Source organism: Embiotoca jacksoni, unplaced genomic scaffold, assembly GCF_022577435.1.
Source record: "Embiotoca jacksoni isolate LCO1_2020_lvr unplaced genomic scaffold, fEmbJac1.0.p SCAF_8, whole genome shotgun sequence".
Classification (NCBI taxonomy): Eukaryota; Metazoa; Chordata; class Actinopteri; family Embiotocidae; genus Embiotoca; species Embiotoca jacksoni.
In genome coordinates, this window is record NW_027185436.1 from 11,561,201 (window position 1) to 11,581,400 (window position 20,200).

At 39.7% G+C, this 20,200-nt stretch overlaps 1 protein-coding gene across 4 annotated transcripts in view; it reads right to left on the reverse strand.

Moving 5' to 3' along the window:
- The window catches only part of vps13a (vacuolar protein sorting 13 homolog A), a 39,788-nt gene that overhangs the window by 7,792 nt on the left and 11,796 nt on the right, over positions 1-20,200 (reverse strand). For 2 of the 4 annotated variants that reach the window (XM_069139148.1, XM_069139146.1), the window contains 43 exons: positions 19,379-19,487; positions 19,080-19,255; positions 18,443-18,599; positions 18,199-18,278; positions 18,030-18,089; positions 17,037-17,235; positions 16,719-16,835; positions 16,438-16,541; positions 15,985-16,152; positions 15,486-15,793; positions 15,238-15,385; positions 14,563-14,734; positions 14,203-14,327; positions 13,897-14,066; positions 13,391-13,647; positions 12,867-13,045; positions 12,583-12,726; positions 12,175-12,384; positions 11,885-12,028; positions 11,542-11,643; positions 11,276-11,428; positions 10,921-11,179; positions 10,414-10,574; positions 10,039-10,142; positions 9,577-9,889; positions 8,425-8,561; positions 7,869-8,163; positions 7,387-7,491; positions 7,077-7,223; positions 6,525-6,656; positions 6,183-6,316; positions 5,578-5,646; positions 3,736-3,868; positions 3,054-3,111; positions 2,571-2,742; positions 1,992-2,139; positions 1,678-1,824; positions 1,402-1,483; positions 1,229-1,298; positions 833-947; positions 620-733; positions 260-405; positions 69-150 (listed from right to left, as the gene is read on the reverse strand). In XM_069139148.1, the coding sequence (XP_068995249.1) occupies positions 69-150; positions 260-405; positions 620-733; positions 833-947; positions 1,229-1,298; positions 1,402-1,483; positions 1,678-1,824; positions 1,992-2,139; positions 2,571-2,742; positions 3,054-3,111; positions 3,736-3,868; positions 5,578-5,646; positions 6,183-6,316; positions 6,525-6,656; positions 7,077-7,223; positions 7,387-7,491; positions 7,869-8,163; positions 8,425-8,561; positions 9,577-9,889; positions 10,039-10,142; positions 10,414-10,574; positions 10,921-11,179; positions 11,276-11,428; positions 11,542-11,643; positions 11,885-12,028; positions 12,175-12,384; positions 12,583-12,726; positions 12,867-13,045; positions 13,391-13,647; positions 13,897-14,066; positions 14,203-14,327; positions 14,563-14,734; positions 15,238-15,385; positions 15,486-15,793; positions 15,985-16,152; positions 16,438-16,541; positions 16,719-16,835; positions 17,037-17,235; positions 18,030-18,089; positions 18,199-18,278; positions 18,443-18,599; positions 19,080-19,255; positions 19,379-19,487 (6,405 nt within the window). The remainder of the gene's footprint in view (positions 1-68; positions 151-259; positions 406-619; positions 734-832; positions 948-1,228; positions 1,299-1,401; positions 1,484-1,677; positions 1,825-1,991; positions 2,140-2,570; positions 2,743-3,053; positions 3,112-3,735; positions 3,869-5,577; positions 5,647-6,182; positions 6,317-6,524; positions 6,657-7,076; positions 7,224-7,386; positions 7,492-7,868; positions 8,164-8,424; positions 8,562-9,576; positions 9,890-10,038; positions 10,143-10,413; positions 10,575-10,920; positions 11,180-11,275; positions 11,429-11,541; positions 11,644-11,884; positions 12,029-12,174; positions 12,385-12,582; positions 12,727-12,866; positions 13,046-13,390; positions 13,648-13,896; positions 14,067-14,202; positions 14,328-14,562; positions 14,735-15,237; positions 15,386-15,485; positions 15,794-15,984; positions 16,153-16,437; positions 16,542-16,718; positions 16,836-17,036; positions 17,236-18,029; positions 18,090-18,198; positions 18,279-18,442; positions 18,600-19,079; positions 19,256-19,378; positions 19,488-20,200) is intronic. The other 2 variants (XM_069139149.1, XM_069139147.1) reach the window with 1 other exon arrangement.

Below are 20,200 nucleotides of genomic sequence, written 5' to 3' on the forward strand. Positions count from 1 at the left end.
ACAACACAAAAGGCCACTAATGTGGTTCTAGGTTACTACAGCACCGTCATTGTGCATGTGTGTGTTACCTGCTTGGAATAATGTCTGATGACCTCCCCTTGCAGCTGCTGAGTGGTATAAAACTGGAAGGTCAACTCAAAGAAGGCCAGTCTAAAACAAACAACAGAATCAGTGAAGTAGCAGGGATCTTTTGAACCAACACATAAATAAATGGATGCTATTATTTGTTGTCTATTTGGGTATTGTTGTGCACGCCTACTTGAAAACAACATCCTGCACATCAGTGAGAGTTGCTCCGATACTCTTCAGCAACAGGTTGAGGGACTGGACGGGGATGAGTTCTTTGTCTCTCTTCTCCTTCAAGCCATCTTCTCCTCCCGTGCTCAGAGACACACTCAGGTGCAGCTACAAACACACAAACATGTTTTAAAACTCACGTGACAAATATGTGCTGTAGATGTGCTGTTTCATGCAAAAAGGGGTTGATGTTGTTTTATCTGTGCTTTTTTTTGTTTCAGGGAAGGTCAAATTTTCTAATCACAGAAGGTGTTGATGGAGGAGACAATGTTTTGATCAGTGAAGACATTTCTTACGTTTGATTATCATTGCATTCACAAACCTTAATGGGGGAAATGTGGAAGTACTCGTAGAGGCTGATAGGAGACGTGTCAGCAGCAGAGGCGTGGTTTAGTTCTGTCTTTATATACTCGATGTCCTTCTCAAACAGTTCCACCTAAGACAAGCACATGGAGGTACAGGCACGACTGTTGAGTTGATAGAAATGATAGAAAATACAGAGTATGACAACTTTGTGTCAAAGCGTGTCACTGACCTTCTGCTGTGAGGTCATGATGCTGGCGTTCTCAGTGGTGAACAGGTCCAGGATGGCGTACAGGAAGCCCAGATCGAGCTTCAGATCCATCTCTTGAATCAACACTTTAAAGTACCTGAGGTGAATAGACATTTCAATCAGCCTTCTGGAGCAAAACTGAAAAATCATTAAAGGAATTATAGTAAAGACAGTACATAGAGTTAGATAGGAGCAGATCTGGAGAAGGCAAATATTATCAAACTAAATAAAATTATAATCCTGCCTTCTTCAGACAGTAAACAATGAATATCACATGGAAAAGTAGCAACTAAATTTCCCCACTGTGGCATTAATAAAGTCCAAGTCAAGTCATTAGATGGAAACAGATGAGGAAGAAGAGAGAAAAACAACATTTACTTGATGCGAGAGATATCAGAGTGCCCTGCTGTTCTGGTAACAATGCTGATATCAGTCAGAGGTTTGGGTTCTGTAAGAAAAAGGAACATAATATATTACTATATACCTCTAAACTGCAAATAAACCACAAATTATGGGAAATGAAAGAAAACATGGAAGGTGGATTAACAGACCTGAGTCCATGGTGATCGACTTTGGCAGTTTCACGGGGCAAAAAACGTAGGGGAAGATGGACCCTGGCAGCTGATTCTGGATCTTTAGGAGGAAAGGATGTATAAAACTAGTGTATAGATAAAAAGGAGCTAAGAACTCAAAATGAACGAAAATGCCTGTTTGGCTCACTTGTAAAACAATTGGATGGATGGATGTGAGATTTAAAAAAAAAAAAAAAAAATTATAATTATAATTCAGAAAAATATGTTTCAACTTTAAACTGCACTTCTCTTCACCTGTATGCGGTGGATCTGGACACGGTAGGCGCTCTGTCGTGGTGAGACGCTGTACTCCACCTTCACCCCCGGCAGGAAGTGCCTCCTGAGAGGAGCGTCGCACGGCTGCAGCGTCCGCATATCCGAGCCATTGGGAGTAAAGGACACCTGGGAGACAATCACACACACCACAAAATACAACAATCAATTAAAGTCCGTTTAAAAACGAGCCTACAACCAACATGGCTGACATTAAACTGACAGCATTCATTTGTATCATTTTCAAATGTTGGATGAAATTAGGAACATTGAATATAGAATATTTAGACTGTAACCTGGAAGCTGTGTTCCAGGTCGACAATAGCATTGTCTACGGGCCCAGATTCAATGTACTCTTTGAATTTCTTCTCCAACATCGCCGCATCTTTAGTGCTCATAGTCTTCCACCGACTCTTCTTCTTTGTTTCCCAAACCACACTGGAGCTAAGACAAGAAAAGAGAAACAAGGGAATGTTTAATTCAAGACTACATGATTCAAAGGTAGAAAGTTCAAAAAGTTCTACAAACATTTAACACGGCATTGTCCTAACATAATTGGATCTTCTAATTATCTGACCTGAAGTTCTGATTTTGTTCCACCTGTACATCATATTAACTATATTTTTGCCGGAACACAAACAGAAACTGCTGCTGTGGTCAATTTCAGTGTGAGTCTGATGCTGAGCTGAGGGATGCTGTGTCGGGAGACAACACATTCAGTGGCACAATAACTAGGCTGTTTAAAACCGAGATCACCCAGCAAGCGCTACAACAAATCAATTCCTGAGGCGGTATGTTTTCTTAAATGACTATCTCAGCTGCAAATTACAGTTGTAATTTACTGTTTACAAAGCACACACACAACGGAACAGCACCTTGTGATCCCGATAAAGGAAATCTCTTGGCCGCTGCTGTTGTTGACCAGAGACACGCCAACGTTCTGTAGCGACAGGATGATTTCCTGTTCAGCCAGCTGCGCCTTCTCGTTTTCACACAGCAGCTTGTAGATCCGCTGATCCTCAGTGAACAGCACGATGCGCTGAAGACCTTTGAATTGGCAACAAACAAAAATCCCACTGTTTTATTCCCAAAAGTAAACTCTCTCCCAGCCCACCCTTCAGGGAGGTCAGAAAGCAGCATCAGTTAGAGCACTGTGCCCAAACAGTTGGTAACAATTCAGTCATTCATTATTTAATAAATCAAAGATGAACACAAGCGCAGGCCGCCTTCCTGTCTTTATGTTGTTAACTGTATTCTTTCACAATTCAAAAAAGTATGGCAACATTTATGTACTGACAGTAAATTATGAAGATCATTCAAGTGAATATAAAATTCATTTCAAGATCTTTGTACTTTACCTTCATAAAAGGAAGTCACAAAGAGTTTTCCCTCATTGTTAATATCCACACACAGGTCCTAAAAGATGGAAGACAATCAACATACTGTTTAAACAACATCTGAGTATCTCATGAAAAATGTAACATACTGTATCTGTCGACAGCTAAACGCTGGTTAAACTGTATCTAGCCTTAACTTTGTCCTAGAGAATTACTATTCAGTTTTGCATTAGGCAGAAAAAAGTATGGATTAGACCCATTGTATTTCAATAGGGTTTTTTTTGTTTAATTGCACCATACCATCACCACCACGTTTACAGTTTGACATTGAATTAGCTACAGTGATGCTACTTTGCTGGCCTGACTTTAAAGAAAAAATATATATATCAAATATATTTTAAAAGTATTAAATTATGTTACTTTAATTGCCACAGGGTTTCTAATACCCAAAAGACAACATGAATTTCAGTCAATGCAATCCTCAAGGGAAGTGTATTTATTAAATGAGCTCATTACTATCACTCGCTTTAGTTAACAGCACAGCCTTTTATGGAAATCCCTATGTGTGAATTTTTCATTGCAAATACTTGAGTGAAACTAAACTAATCTGCATTTCCCGATGGAGAGGTCTATGTGTGAGCTAATAAATATTGCTTTGAGGTCTTTTGAGAAAAATGAAAAATGTATAAACATCACTGCGTACCTCCTCACTCCTCAGCTTCCCACTGTAAGTGCTACACTTCCAGCAAAGCTCTCGAGACCCGGTGGGCTCAGTCCAGGTGTAGTGCACAGCTTTCCCAGCCTCCAGATCCTTCTTCTCCGTCTCCTTCTGAGAGCTGCATGCACACAAAACCCGCCCAGACACACACACTGCATACATCAGTAACTACGAAAAATGAAAAAATAGTCCACTTATTCGAGATGAAAGATGAACAATGAAAGATGACAGTACAGTGTAACAGTGAAACGGAGCCCATCCACCAAAAATCTACCACCATGCCAACAGTCCAACCCTAAGGACCCAGAGTACATAAGCAGTTCAACAGACAGAAATACGACGGTACACTGGCCAATCACCCAAAGGTCCTCAATATCTCTCCTATAAAGATAAGGTGTAAAAAATGTATGTTCACACTCATTCTGATCACAACTCGGACGAAACAGAGCAGACATAAGAAAATTAAATAAAGAATAGAAGAAGTGGGGAAGCCACGACCCACAGATGGAGGTACAAAGTAAGTGAATACGATTTGAAGCAACAGAACTACTGGAAGCAGTTGGAGGTGTGATTCCTTCGGCAGAATCCCATTCAGTCAGCAGCATTCAAAACTACTATTTCTACAAGTAAAGATGATCACGGAGATCAAAGGACTACAGAATAAATAGCTTCAGATGTCTAACCTGCTCCTCTTACTTTAACACAGTGATCATTAAACATTTTAGATCAGTGTGAATTTCCAGCAGATCAATAAAAAAAAGATAAGTTGGCAATAAAGTAGGTCCTTTATGAATTAATAATTTAGTTACAGTGTCACAAAGTGGATGTCGTTGTCTTAAATACCGAAACATAGAGTGTTAGTAAAGTATAAGTAGTAATGACACACATACTTCAAATAAATGTCAATAATTCCATACTACATAATGATGTGATTTCAATTTCGACAAAGGAGCAGATTACACAGACAAACCAGAGTTGTGAGTTGAAGCAGTCTTCGTCTGCTTATCTTTACCTGCACTCTTCACCTGACCACACTCTGCTCTCAAATGTTTTGTCACAAAGCGCCTGTGACATTAGCCTTTTAACATTACACTAATGCATATGTAAGTGCTGCATCATTTGTGTATTTCTTCCCTGACCTGCTTCGTAAATTGTTAAACAGTATTTAGATTTGGTTTGATCTTTAAAAGAGGTGTCCCCCTCGGCCCCACTTTCATTATGCATAAGCGAACCGTTACACAAGATATCTAAAGCTTACGTGTCACACACGATTCTTAATAACTGTTAATTTACTGTTGTGTATGTTTACTAGATTAATTACTTCCTATTTATTACAGGGAATAATGTTGTGTCTTTTACTGTTGATGACAATGACAGTTTTCTTTGTGAATAGTTTCCTTTTACTTTACTGATTGTTTTTTCTCAGCAGCGTTGGTCTAATTATCATCAATAGTGTTTAAAGTTAAACAACTGCCTACAGAAAAAAAAAAAAAAATAAAAACTTCAAAGCCTGACTTCCGCCTTTCAGCTGTTACATGGTGAAGGCAGAATACAGAGTTACGTTCCCATACACTGTATGTATATTTTTATAGCGCTCAATATTTTACTTAATGAAGGAGAAAGCTGGCATCTCTGCTGCTTTGCTTTCAGACTTTTCTCAACATGTGTAAATCATCTGGCTCCAGCAGAAACTACAACAGCAATAAACAACTTAATGCAGCACTTCAGAGTCATGTGTTTCTCATTTCTCCATTTGTTATTGGTCATCTTTTGTCTATCTTGAGTTCAGAGTGTGTCAGAAGAGTTTCCCCTTTTATATTTTTCTACCTGTCCTCCTCCACTGAGAAGGAGAGGTCGAGCAGCTCGTCAGCCACCCACGAGGATTCTGTCCGGAAGCTGAATGACCCACAACACACAAACATAAATCACTATCAGCAATAACAAACACTGTTGGTTATTATTAACTTCACTGTTTAAGGCTGCTGCAACAGGAGAATAGTACCGTTATTCAACACTCATGCAACATTCATCAATGAAATGCAAACATGAATGTCGTGCATGAAGAAATCCAACTTTGCTGGTAAAATTAAAACCTGCTGTAGAGTAACATGAAAAGACTTCAATCAGAAACAACAACTGCGAGAAGACAGAAATAAAACAGAAAAGCTAAAATGAACATATACAGAAGCTGAGTAAAAAGGTTTGTCACAACTGGCAAAACATCCTATTTAGATTTTTGAGAGATCTTCTTTTTACACTTGATGGTGCACTGCTTCCTCCTAAGGTGAATACGGTGCATCCACAACATCGTTCAAATAAAACTGAGCACTTTGAAAGGACGTATACAGACAACACCTGCAACAAAGAATTACTACAATATATATATATAATACTGTAATTTCCCTCTAACTGTCTCTCTTGTGTTCTCTCACCTCTGATGGAACTGAAGGGTCTGGTCTTTGGTGTGGTTGATGATGAGGAAGGGGGCCGCACCGTTGTGGTACTCGGAGAATCGGATTGTGGCTGCGTGATCTGACAGGTTTACGTCTACAATCATCCCACCCACCTGCGAAAAAAACACAAACAACAGTGTGGGCGCTGTACAAGGCTTATTAAATGCTCTGCCAGGCGATGTGATCAGATCTTAGCAGGACTAGACATTATCAGCTCTCAAAGCAATGGAAACCAGGTCTTAATACATCACATCCTGTAAAAAAAAAAAAATGATATACCATGCACACACAAACATTATTCCTGTGTTTGCGTCTACTTACAGAGTTGTCCAGATGCAGCAAAAGGCGGTTCTCTGGTCGAGTGAAGTCAATGGTCAGAGGAGGCGATAAACAACCTTCTGCTTTGATCTTTAGGCGCTTGGTGTCGTTTTCAGGCCAGAAGGGAATGGCCGACTAAATGTAGGAAAAAATACCATCAATAATCTGCTGAGGGATTCCTGTCAAAATGTTTTACATTAAGTCATTTAGTATTCTGAAACCCCAAACCTTCAAAAGGTTAGATAGTATTTAATAACCACAGGCAGCAAAATATCATACAAATCAATCCTCATCCACTTTGACTACTTGCATCACGTACATTCAGAGAGCTATCATCCTGTGTCTTTAATCTCCTGTACACCTGCTAATCCAATAGACACTTGTACTTGACATTAACAATTGTCAAATCTATAGGACATGACCACTTGTCATATCGATCTACTGTGTGTAATCATTAGTTGAATGTGTCCAGCGTTAATGTCCAATATACTCAAATTCATTGGGTGTAAAAGTTGCAGTATACAAAATAAAATAACATTTGGTTTTGGTTCTGACCTCCTCTGGTTGTGCCTCAGTCCAGTTATCTTGCCCCTCCTCGCATATGAAAACACTGTGCTGGGTTCTGTTGACCAGCATGTAAAAGGGCACAAAGGTCACGATGCGGGTCAGACTGAAACTGCTCGTATCGATCTTCACTCCAACCTGAGGACAGATAAAAATCACACAAATACAAAACATGACAATCATGTACTTCCTCAATAGCAAAACCACAAAAAAGTCCTTTAAAATGCCACCCAGTATGTGTAGCACTTTAGATAAAAAAAAAATGTATGTCTGACTGTCAGCATCTGTACCAAAATCTTACCAGATAATCTTTGTATCTGCCTTTACATTTCACGTCTCCATGGCTACCGACTGTGTCCAGAGAAAAATCATCGGATAGTTCACTGTCCGAGATCATAAGACGGACCTGAGGGAAGAAAACTCAGTAAGAAATGACAGGTACAACTGAAGTGAGTGCTTTAAGCAAGCCTCCGTATTCACATGTAAGCTGAAGAAACAGTGGCTTCAAGTTGGCTTCAGTGCTATATTTCAGTTCATGTATTTCTTTTGATAGATTTTGCCTGGTTGATTTAATTGAAAAATCTGACAAATGATTTCTTCAGTAATTGAAAAACATCACTACATGTATACATTATTTCATTCTAACTATATAAGATTAACCTAATTAAAAATTAAGAAAAGCAGTGCCAGTTTCACAACTGAGGGGCAAATTCTGTCAGAAAACGACAGATAAAGAAACATCTTGAAAATGTAGTTAAAAAGTTAAACAGTCCTCTTCCCTACCTTATTGTTTCGCAGGAAGTAGCGAGGCTTGAAGGAGAAGAGCAGGGGCATGTCATAGTCCAGGGGGTGTTTACGGTGGATATCGTCAGCCTTGTACTGCAGCAGTCGGCCAGTCTTGTTCACCATCCAGTACGGTGAGTGAATCGCAATCACCGTCTGTCCTAGATCATACTTAACATGGATTGCTATATCCAACTCAGCCCTCTTCCTCTGCGTCCCTTCTCTGTTGTCTTCGTCATCCTCTCGCAGAGATTTGAACACAATGAAAGTGATCTCTTCCTGGTCACTCTGGAGACTGTACAACAGGATAATTTGATGATTCCACTTAAACAATATAACTGAAGAGTGAAACAAATAACAGTGATTTTAATGGCGATTAAATGTATCTTCCTGTGTACTATCTGTATTTAGGACGATTATAATTGTCCTAAATACAAAATTATCTTTTCTCATATTAGTTATGACTTATTTACTCACAACATGTAGACAAAAAAAAAAGTCACAATAACAAAAGTAAAAATTTTAATATTTACAATAAATGAGATTTAAATCTGACCTGTACTCAGAGGACCAATCCTGATCCAAGTAGTTCAGTAGTTGAAGATTGAGACTTGACTGGTTGATGACTGCAGTGTGAAGCTGGGCAGAGTGGCCTGGGTTCAGAGTAGCATCAGGAGCAGAGACTCCACTGTTCTGTCGAGTAGCAGGCAGAAAGGAACAGTGATTATAACAGTAAATCTGGGGTGTCAGATTTAGGAAATATTATCATTGTTTTTAGCTTGGAAAAAAGCTAAAATTCTGAAAAGAGAAATTTGTTCAACATGGTGTTAAACGATGTTAAATTCCTTTGACATTATTTGGATTTTTGCAGAGTAGTACTATTTATTATGTGGAAGTCCCCTTTGTATTAGAAGGACCATCACGGTAAATAAGTATGTCTTCACTGCAAATCACATGTTACTGCTGAACATTTCCCAAGATGTGTCATATTTTAAAACTTTAACATTTCTGCCTTCCTCGATTCAGTTTATGACAACTTTCAACTTAATTAACTAAAAGGGCACTCTGAAAAGTGCAGACCTCTGCCAATGAGTTTATTTCAGACATAAAGTTACATACATATATGTAATATGAATGACATATGTATAGTAAGTTACATAATATGTGTCAATTTACATTTCCATGTTCACACCTTAGTTTAAAGAAAAATTATGTATTTATGATTTACTTATTATTTTTATAGTTACCATTATTTACTTATTTATATAATATTTATTATATATATAATGACCTATGTTTTGTCACTATAATACTTTACTTACATCTACTGGATTTTAAGGTGTATGACATCTTGCAATGTTGATGAAAGTGAAAAATAATTATTGGATCTGCCACGTGATTCAGAGCTACTCCGAAATCTATTTGGTGCTTCCTTAGCCCATGCTACACACTTCCACCAAGGTTAATGAGATGGTTATTCTGTAATCCTGCTGACAACTAGACAAACAAACTACACTGAAAACATAACCTTCTTGGTGAGGTGAAAATGATTGCTTCACAGTATTGCAAATCTCACCAAAGACGGCTTTAAAAAAAAGACGTCTAATTCAACGATGCCATAGTTTGACAGAAGCAAGCAAACCCACTTCCATGGTTCTTTTCAATCTACAATGGTCCGCCTGAGTAGTGTTTACCCGACATATCCTACCTTTAGTTTGCAGGCGATGGGGTAAGGCAGCAGGTTTCGTAGCAGGATGGAAGGCCACAGGTGAAGCACAAAGGGCACATCGAAATTCTCCCCGACACCTCCAGTGTTTTTGAATGTCATTGCATCCTTTAATGGCACGATGTTGACCGTCAACACACCCCCCTGGCTTCCACGGCGACGGCAGGTCTGCTGGAGGCGCGTCTCAGGCTGCTGGTTGCTGACATCCTCGTAACTGAAGCCTTCGGAGCACTCAAACAGCTCACTTTGATCGTCAGCTTTTTCCTCCATTATTGGCTGAAGGCTCAGCTCAGACCTGAGGGGGGGCAGCAAAGAGTAGATGCGGATGAAGAAGTGTTTGTGTGGGACGGGAAAAAAGACAGGTGATTCAAAAAAGTCAAATAGAGACAAAAATTGATTGACGTGTGCATAAATGTGGAGGACTGTGTATGTGTTTGCCCTCACCTATATGAGTCCAGAGGTACACAGTACTCCACATCAGGGAGAGATGTACCCAGACATGTAGATCCTTCAAAAACTTTGAATGGTATTGAGAAATGATTGATGATCTGCATATAAAAAGACAAAAACAACATAATGAAAAATGGCATTTCAACTTGGTCTAAAATCCTATTCTAGGAGATCAATGTATTTTGACAAGAGAGTTTATTTCTGGTAATGACTAAATTAATTATAATTAATTATAATTAATAATAATAAATAATTAGTAATGACTCACTAAAAAATACTGACTTTTGTACAACCTTTTATAGTTTTCCCAGACAGAGTAAACAAAACAATAAAAATGAATAAGTGTGTGTAAGATGATAAGTGATATACCTGGAAAGGTGAGCGGATCTTGATGTGCTTGCTGCCCTCCACAGAGTAAATCTGACACACCAGGAAACGAGTGACTCCTGAGTCTTTGTGCATCACACTGTACATTACCCTGCCCACCTTGATTAGAGGGATCACACTGGTTGAGGTGTGGCCCACTGGAGCTAGAAAGAGCAAAGGAAATAAGCTATATGAAAGCCTTTAGGGTTTTGATGTCTTTGCTATGTTATAAAGTTTGATTGTGTTAAATGCTAGAGAAAAGATGGCAGAGGTAAGGTGTTTTATCACTGACGTCAAGTTCTTTAACTTGTAAATCTTGTAAAATTTAGTTATTTGCTCTATAACAAGCAATCTAGGACACAACTTAATTGTTAAACACAGAATTCTTAGAAATCACATTGTATTACCTTTGCGTTCAAATAGACTCTGTTGCTAATAAGCGCAGAGCAACAACTAATAATGGACTGCTCTCTATATACAGCATAATTGTGAGGGTAACGTGCAACTTACTGGGCTGTATGTAGTAGTCCTTTCCACTCAAGGAGATCATAGCTGAGAACTGATCTGCATCTGTTGTGGTTGAATAGTCCATCCCGAGGGTTGTTCCATCCTGCATCTCCACAGTGTGGTTGGTGCTCTGCTGTCCAATGGGACAAAACATTTCACTGTGGCGGACGGACACTGGCAGGCCGAGCCGGTTTTTCATTACAAATGGAGCTTCGTCCTTTTGAAAACACTCTGCTGTCTGTTTGGCGGCCTCTGCGAATGCCTGGGGGAAAGACAAAAACACACATGATATAAAGTATGTCCATGCCCATCTTCAGACGGATATTCACTGTAAAAATTATGGCAACTGTTTTCTTACAGTGCCCAGGTTACTCAGCATGGCCAGTCCGCATTTGGAGAGTGTGATGTTGAGCTGGTCTTTACTACTGATGACAATGACAGTCTTATAGTCAGGGACATTGTAATCCACTTCATCTGACAAGCCTGTGTACTTCACTGACTTCTTCTTCATCTGTTTACAGGATAGTAAAATGTTAACACTTTCATACAGTATTTATACGTGCATGTTGTGTAAGTATGATTTGTGTGTGTGTGTGTGTGTGTACAAGCGAATATATCAAGTACCTTCAGTTCCAGTCTCCAGGGTCGGAAACCATCTCTTGTCTCATCTTCTAAAGGCTCCAGCAGTGGCTCCCACACTCCCATCACCTCATTGTAATAGTGAACCTGAAGACAAAGCACATCACAAAACATAACTAAACTTCAACAGCATGCAGAGTTTTGGACATCAGACAAGTAATGAGTGAAATATGTGTGGAACTACTGTGATATTACGGCAAATAAACATCAATATAACAATGTAAAGTATTCTATATTTCATATAATGTATATTGTTTTCTCTTGTTATTTTGAAAGAAAGTGTGTCTTTTTAATCCATACACATCTGTTTAGCTTGTGTGTGCGTCACCTCTAGGTTAAGCTCGCTGTGTAAATTAATGAGAGTGGACCAGTTTTTCACATCTCCATGGAATGAAGACTTGGCCAGAAGCATGGGCACAGTGCGGTGTCCCACTCCAGCCTCCAGAGTCAGACAGATGGATTTGATGGTCACCTGCAGTGATCGAGAACCAATGAAATGACGTAGCTTGTCCTTAAGCACCAAACGGGACGATTAAATGTCACCAAATTTGATAAATAAAGCATGAGGAAATTCAATCTGCACAACATTATAATTTGGGTCACAATGCAGCTAAATACCTGTAAGGACTCTCCCTGTGGTATCAGTGGGGACAGTGACCTTATGTCCTCATCCCCCTCCTCGTCCAGGAACCAGAGTTTGAGCTCCTTCCAGCCCCGTTTCTCCCACAGGTCCACGGGAACAGGGCTGTCCAGCTCTTCGGGGGTCTCTGCCACGGGAGTCAGTGCTGACTGGATGGTAATCACTGTGTTGATGATGATTGGAGATACCTAGGCAGAGAGTCACACAGCAGGGACATAAAACGGTTTTATACCAGGTCTGTAGTTCAAAATAAGTTGATATTAAGTAAATGTGCAGTTTAACCCAATCTTTGGAAAAAACCTTTTACCATTTGGATTTAAAGAAGGAAATCCATTTCATGTAACACCCGGACTCAGAACATATGTTTTTAAAGTAAAAACAAATACCTTCAGTGAGAGAGCGTTGATGGAGACCTTCATAGCCTGAGGGGAGGTTGGAGACTGAGTACTGTGGCAGAACACTTGACACGGCTGCAGTACTGTGGTCACATTGTTCTTCCTCTTCTCTTGTAAGAAAGGACACGCCACTACCTAAAATAACCATAATCACATGTTTTCATTTAAATTAGTTAGTGTTACTGAACACTGATATTGCATGCTGTTGCTTATATCATTTTTCTAAATTCTTTGAACATCTTTTTTCAGTATTACATTACAATCAAAATATAAACCTTGAGGTCTTTAATAGCAGCAGTCATCTGTGATCCCTCTGCATTACTTGTCATCACGAGCTCACACTGCGTGGTCATCACAAGGGCCGGGGCGTCAGCACGTGTCAGGTCAGCCACAAACATAATCTCCGGGTTGCGCACCAAAACTTTGATCTCTGTGTTTGACACGACGGCTGGAGCTGAGAGCAGAGAGAGTGAAACATCAGTTTAGATCATCTGGCAGATTAATTGAATTCATCTTTTTAACTCAAGTCACACTTGTAACTCATTATTTACTCTTTATATACAAGTATAGTATGTAATGTATTATTTTGCAGTAAATATAAACAGTATTGTACAATGGTTGAAATGAGCTTTTAAACTCATGATGCAAATTGTAAACTACAAATTTCCAAAAGCAAAAAAAAGACAGACATAATGACTGTTTAACTGCGTCTGAATAAAAAAAACTGGCAGATTATTATTATCATTATCTTGTAATATGCTGTCAGCAAACTAAATTAGAACCGATAATGTCAACTCACTGCACTCTTTAGATGTGACAGAGGAGTTGATGGTCTTTTTATCTCCTGCACCAGAGCTGCTCTTGGATTGAGACCCCGAAGCAAAGCCCTGCTGGCTGGCCTTGAGAAAAATATCTGCCACCGTGAGCAGGAACTCCATGCTGGCACACAGGTACACATCCTGCACCACTGTGTCTAAAGATTGGCCATCGCGGCCCTGACGATAGTTAACCTCCACCATCATGTTCTGCTCTGCTCCAGGACGCATCGCCATCATCCTGGGAGAGTACACAAAAGAGCTGTGATGAACACAATGTAATAATTTACTTTTACTTTACGCAGATCAGTGGAGAAACAGAAACAATAGCAACGGCTAACGAGACTGCAAATTGCTGTCCATCACCATTCAGAGAAGCTACATTTTACTTGGCATCCAATACATTTTTATGACATGACTATTATGTGTTACTGGTGGCACAGATGAGCCTATTTTCTGGGTGTTCAGAGTCTGAGTGTGTATCTTGTACCTTGGGGTGACCATCTTGATCCTTGGCCTCTTGTCATCTAGAAGGCAAGCAGTGAGTCGGACTGCTGCCTTCATGGAGCTGTCGGAGAACATGTGGAGGGAGGTGGCGATGGTGCCCAGAGTAAACTCTGCCAGCTTCAGCTGTTCATCATGAGGGTCTAACAGCTGTAGCTATTAAAAAACATAAGGCATTTAGCCTCTGTTCGCCACATACAGTGTGTCTCATTAATAAAGATGGACAAAGCCAAATTGTACAGTGTAGTCATGTTTTTGAGTGTTTGGATGTATGAGTGTATCTTTGCATTACCACATTCTCATTAATGCTGTACAGGACCAGGGTCATGGAGTCAAACTTGAAGTGTAACTTGAGCGTGGTCTTCAGTTTGCTTTTTTTCTGGGTCTCCACAACAGCAGCTGTCACCACTGTGTTACCTACACCAACATTATCACAGCAAGCACAGAGCACAAGTTTAAGGAGTTTATTGGTTCTTGGTTACAAGCGCCCAAACTTTTTCAAATTTCATAAGATAGCTGGAGTTTTCATGATCCTGACCTTTCTTACTCTGACCTAAAATTATGTTTTCATTTTGTGGACAAAAATGTAAACATCTTTCCAAGAACCACTATACACAGACAAACACAAGCATGCATAATGACAACTCCTTACTGCTGGCTGGTCCAGTGTGTCCAGAGTCCTGGGACCCTTTGTTGGATACAGAGTCAGAGTAGCGGTCAGTGGTGGGCAGACCAGCTGGAGATGGAACAGCTTCAGATTTCTCTGACAGGTTCTCACTCAGAGTCCTCAGGACCACAATCATGTCATCCTTGCAAAGGATCAGCTGTTCGGACCAGACACAGAATATGATTAAAACAGTGCTTGTTAAAGCCTTTTTGAAATTAGATTTTCACTGTGACCTTCTCCCTAATCCTGACATCAAATATTAGAAAAGACAAACAGGTAAAGATGAAAGACAAACAAACTGTCAATTACTGATGAAAATATAATATAACCTGACCTATAGCCAGGTAAATTATTCATTTATCAGGGGTCATTTAGCAAGAAATTAAAATGTACATAGTTTCTAAACAAGACCAGGTCAAAACATAGAATTTGACTGCACAATGTATGAAACAATAGAGGGCTTTTGATTTAAAACATATGCAGGACATTGGCACAGCATTTGACTGACTAACGGTGTAACGTTATCACTCACACACTCATTCACTCAGTGACAAAACATTTTATTTATAGGGCTGGCACGCTGACAGTCCAGCCAACAACAAAAAAAAAACACTCCAGTTTCTGTAAATCAGCCATTCCTTCTTAAGCATCAGTACTTACACTCATTGGCTTTAGATGAGCAGTGATCTCTATGTCAGGGATGCTGTGGTACCAGTTGGATGAAAGATTTCTCTGGATTTCCAGGTCTAAGCTGACGGGTTTCAACAGCTGGCTCTCTCCATGAAAACCTTCATTTACATAAGTTGATCTGAAAATGACAATAACAAAAGAGGAAATACACATAAATCACACAGACAAGTAAACAATGTGTTTATAATTATGATTGCTATTGATGGCTGGTCTCTGACCTGTACAGCTTGAGGTCAGTCAGTCTCACAATCATTTTATCCACAACCGGCGGGATCTTAGAATCACTTGTAAAGGGCTGCTTAGCAAAACAGTTCTTCACAGACAGAAGACCCAGATCAGCGACAATGACATTTGAGGAAGACGAGGACTGGGGGAGGAAGATGATGGGTGCATTGAAGTGAACGTTCAGAGAGAAGCGAGCGCTCCGCTCTGCCAGTTCCTTCACACCTGATGCTGCCTTTTCTGCAGCCTGGACTGTCACCTCAGCCAGCGCCCCTTTAGCCTCCTGGAAGTTATTGATAAATGCCTGCGAGGAAGAAAGAATGGACAACAAGTGTGGGAGAGAAATTAAGAAATCAAGGAGCAAGGTGGTCAGCATCTTGATTTTATTGTTACCTCATTGAAATAATTTAAATAACCTGAATATCGCAGGTGAACTAAATATGATAAGATAGCTAGTTAAAACTCTTGGATTATGTCAGAATGTGTTATTCTTACCAGTATGGAGGAGACAAACTTGTTGAGGAAGATGACCTGAATGCATCCCACTGTCAGTGAGACAGCAGTGTCCACTTTAGACATGTCCAGATAGGCATCTCCTTCTGTTGCATTTGTATAGTTTACCATGCGGAAGGAAAACACTTCTTTATCTTCTATAGACACAGCCTGAGAGAGGAATGACAGACACAGATACAGTTAAAACAAACAGAGCTGTATGGGACCAGAAATCAGAATCAGGAGTCAACTGGTACTCTTATTTAGAGAGATTTGTGTGAGTGGAGAACATTCAAGAATACCAGAAACACAAGAAGTAAAAAAAAAAAAGGAAGAAATATTAATATCAACACAGAATATAATCATAATTGAACAGAGACACCTGTACAGTAAACGGTAAGTATGTATTGCATTGAGTACAAAGCTATATTAGCATAAGCCACTCGCAGTTGGTACCTTCTTGTAAAAGGCGTCTTTGTTGCAGTCTAGGATCACAATGTTCTTCAGGTTGGCCAGAACCTCCATCTGCTTCTTCTTCATCAGGACCTCAGAAACCAGACCTGGAAAAGTGAGAGGAAGTCACATTCTGAAAACACATTTCATTACATCTACCACTAGGACCAAATCAGAGCAGTTGCATCAAACTGCTGTATTAAAAGTAGTTATAATGGCATCAAGTATGTTGTGGAGAGAACTGACCACAGCACCTTGGTCATGCAGTTCCACTCTTTCCATACCTTCAATACTGATCTCTGAGATCCTGGCTTTCTGTCCTCGAATGAAAACTTTGAGGCAGCGGAGATCAGCCCTGATATGCAGATTGAACACATCTGCAAACTTTGAACTCTTTGAGCCTGTGAAAAGAAGGTGAAGGGAAATGAAAAGGGAGTAGTTAGAGGCAGAGTGTAATCATTCAACTTTGATATGGCTCTGAATGTGACAAATCAATGTCTGCAAAAAAAAAGTCTGCATTCATTGTACACTGATCTTTAAGGTGAATTAATGAGGTTTCAAATTGTGAGATAATAACAACGTGTTGTGATTGTATCAGTTACTTTTTTTCCTGGCTACAGTGGCTTCCTCTTTCTTCTCTCCCTCCCTCTCTGCCTCTGCCTCGTCCACTTCGGGGATGGTGGGGAGTTCCTCCTGCCCTCCTTCTTTCTTAGTCGATGGAGGAAGGAGGTTGTTGAGGAAGTTCATGGTGTTGAGGAGAGCCTCCGTATGGAGATGAACATCCAGGGATGAGAAGGACACCTGATGAACAAAAAGGTAAAAATATTACTGAAAATGAATAAATGAAGATGAAGTGGCACCCTCTCTTTTATCAAATATCATTGCTGTTATTCTTCTACTTATTATTAATGCTTTAACAGAAGAAAGAAGAAAAGTTTGGTTTGAAATGTGGAATTTCATTATCTTCCAGCAGTGAACCATAGTTTATAATACAAACAGACAGCAGGCAGTACATTGGTTTATTACTTGTTGTGGCTGGCAAAGTGAATAGATACTTGTGTGTCTATCCCTCTAAAGTTGCTTATTTTCATAATCAACTCTTTAGCTGTGAGAGATATTTCGAACCTTGCTGTTATCTGAGCCAATGTGAGTTTCTCTGTGGCCAACCAGCCCAAAGTGAAACGTGACCCTTGACTGAACGAATAGCAGGTGCAAAGCAGGTGTGATCCTCTTGCAGTCAATCACAGCACATGCTGTCGCCAACACACACACACAGGGTTTCCCTGATTGTCCCTACACTTCCCTGCAGCTGAGATCACTCACATAGATCGTCTACGGCTCAAGATACATGCACTTCTACTTGCTTCCTTATATGTCTATGGTTCAGCGTGATTTGCAGGCAGCCTCTTGTGGGCCGAAGATAAAATTTAAAAGGGCCGTATCCAGCCCACAGGCCAGTAGTAGAAAAGCCCTGTCATAGAGAAAACTGTACAAACATGCGAAACTGTAATTTGTCTCTATTACAAGACAGCAGAAAAGAACAAAGATGTGTCTAAATTGTAATGTAATTGCTAGTAGGTCAACGTTTCGCTCACCTTGATGAGCTGCTCCGTATTGTTGTATTGAGACTTGAACTCAGGGCCATTTTTATCCGCCTACAAAGGACAACCAGTCGTTAATGAGAAGGCTAATTACCCACATTTTGAAATATTCATTGGAGTTATTCTGAAATAGGTTTATTTCCATGTAAGGTATCACATGTACTTTGATATACTCCAGCGTGAGCAGGTCAACTTCTGTGTTGTCTAGAGTGGTGATCAGCTGAACTTGCTTCTCTTCAGAATCTACACAAGGAAGAAACAAATAAAAACTGCAGTCATGACTCCTTCTGACTTTAATTTACAAATTGTTACTAGAATGTTTGTGACGCCAAATGTGAGCCAAAAGTCTCCTGAACTAGCTTCACTAAAAGTAAGGAAACAACAATGTCCTGTTAATATCTGCTGACCCATGTATTCAGGACACTTGAGGCAGATCTCTCGCAGGTAGGTGTTAGATGTCATGTCAAAGGTGCACAGTTTCAGCTCAGTCCCCAGACCCTCTATCTCCAAGTGGAGCACTGTGACCTCCTGACCTCCAGACAGACGACACAACTGGACAGAAAACTGCATCAACAAAAAGAACAGAGAGATAGAAAACACATCAGAAAGTCAATTAAAAAGGGGTGACAGAAATAGAGGAGGGAGGAGGAATATAACAAGAAAACAAAGGAATGGAAAAGGGGAAGGTAGAGCTAAAGATAAAGAAAAAAATATAATTTAGCTGTCAAACAGAAATGACCAGACAGATGGATAAACAGGTTTACTATTTATAATGAAATTTGGGGGTTTAAATTAATATGAGATTAAAGTTTCCATACTTGTATTGTTCATTACTCTCCACCGAAAAGAAGTGCTAATGCAACTGTACTGGATAAAACCTCTTCTCGTTTCAAGCAGCAAGGGAATCCAATACAAAGAAATACACAATATTCAACACTGGAAATCTAAATTAGTTAAACCTGAAGTTAATATGAATGAAACATTTAATGGGAAATGAAAAGTAAGGCTATGTTTGTCTTCTAGTTTATCAAGACCTTTCTGTACCTCACTGATCTCAAAGTTCATGATGAAGTCAGTCATGTTCTTCTGATGGTCCTTCTTGATGAGAGATTTTCTTTTGTTTAAATCTGCGTAGTGGAGCGGCATGGGATTGTCTGGGAAGAACGTCTTATAACCGATGGGAGAGCTGGGAGCGTCAAAGAACAAATCTTCTTCTGAGCCTGAACGATGACAGAAAGATATAGTGAGACAGAAGGATACAAGACAGCAGCAGGAGCAATGCAGAATGAGGAGGACAGCATTAAAAGGTGACTTTAATGTGCAGTGTTACAGCTGCGTCTCACCCAGTGAGGTGATGCTGATTGTCTCGCATGACTCGAAAAGGAGAGAGGAGCGGTGGTCAGCTAAATTCAGAGGTTTTCTAGGAGTGAGCTGAGGGGTGAACTGCTTTGGCTAAAGAGAAAAGATCAGAAATGATTAAAATGGGACAGTGTTGAAATTATTAAAGTCCACTGTAATCCTACATTGGTATTAATTTTATTTTTTATACTTCTATTTTTTATTCCCTCTGGGCCAGTGATTATGAGCTGGTGGGTTGTGACCCCAAAGTGGGACGTTGGACCAATTCGCTTATAGAAAAATAATTTTAAAAAAGGCAAACTTTTATTTGGTCTCCAGCATTTCTGCTACTGCGCTTTTATTTTGAAGGACAAACGTTATCTATTTCACCCATGTGCAGAGACTGCTTGCTGCCAGCCTTGTCACGACAGTAACAAATAAAAAAAATTCTGACTTTTTGTTTATTTCAAGAAAAGTCAACCTTTTCATGTTATTCAAAATAAATCTGCCTTTTTATTTCATATTTCATACAATTCCATTCAGATTCTCGAAACTTGATGACCATCACCAGTTTAAAGTTGTTTAAAAAGCATATGCCTGTAATTCAAGATAAGTCTTCCTTTCATAGTTTTTATCCTTATTTGCACTTTTTAAAAATCTATTTCATGTTTCATTAAGGCATGAGTATAGTAAACCCACTATTTTTTATTAAAATAAATCTGCGTGGCTCAAAAATGTAAAAAATGTGGGTCATGACTTGATGGCTAAAGAAAAATGTGGGTCCTGAGGCTAGACGAGTAGAGAACCACTGTTTTAGCACGTCTCTC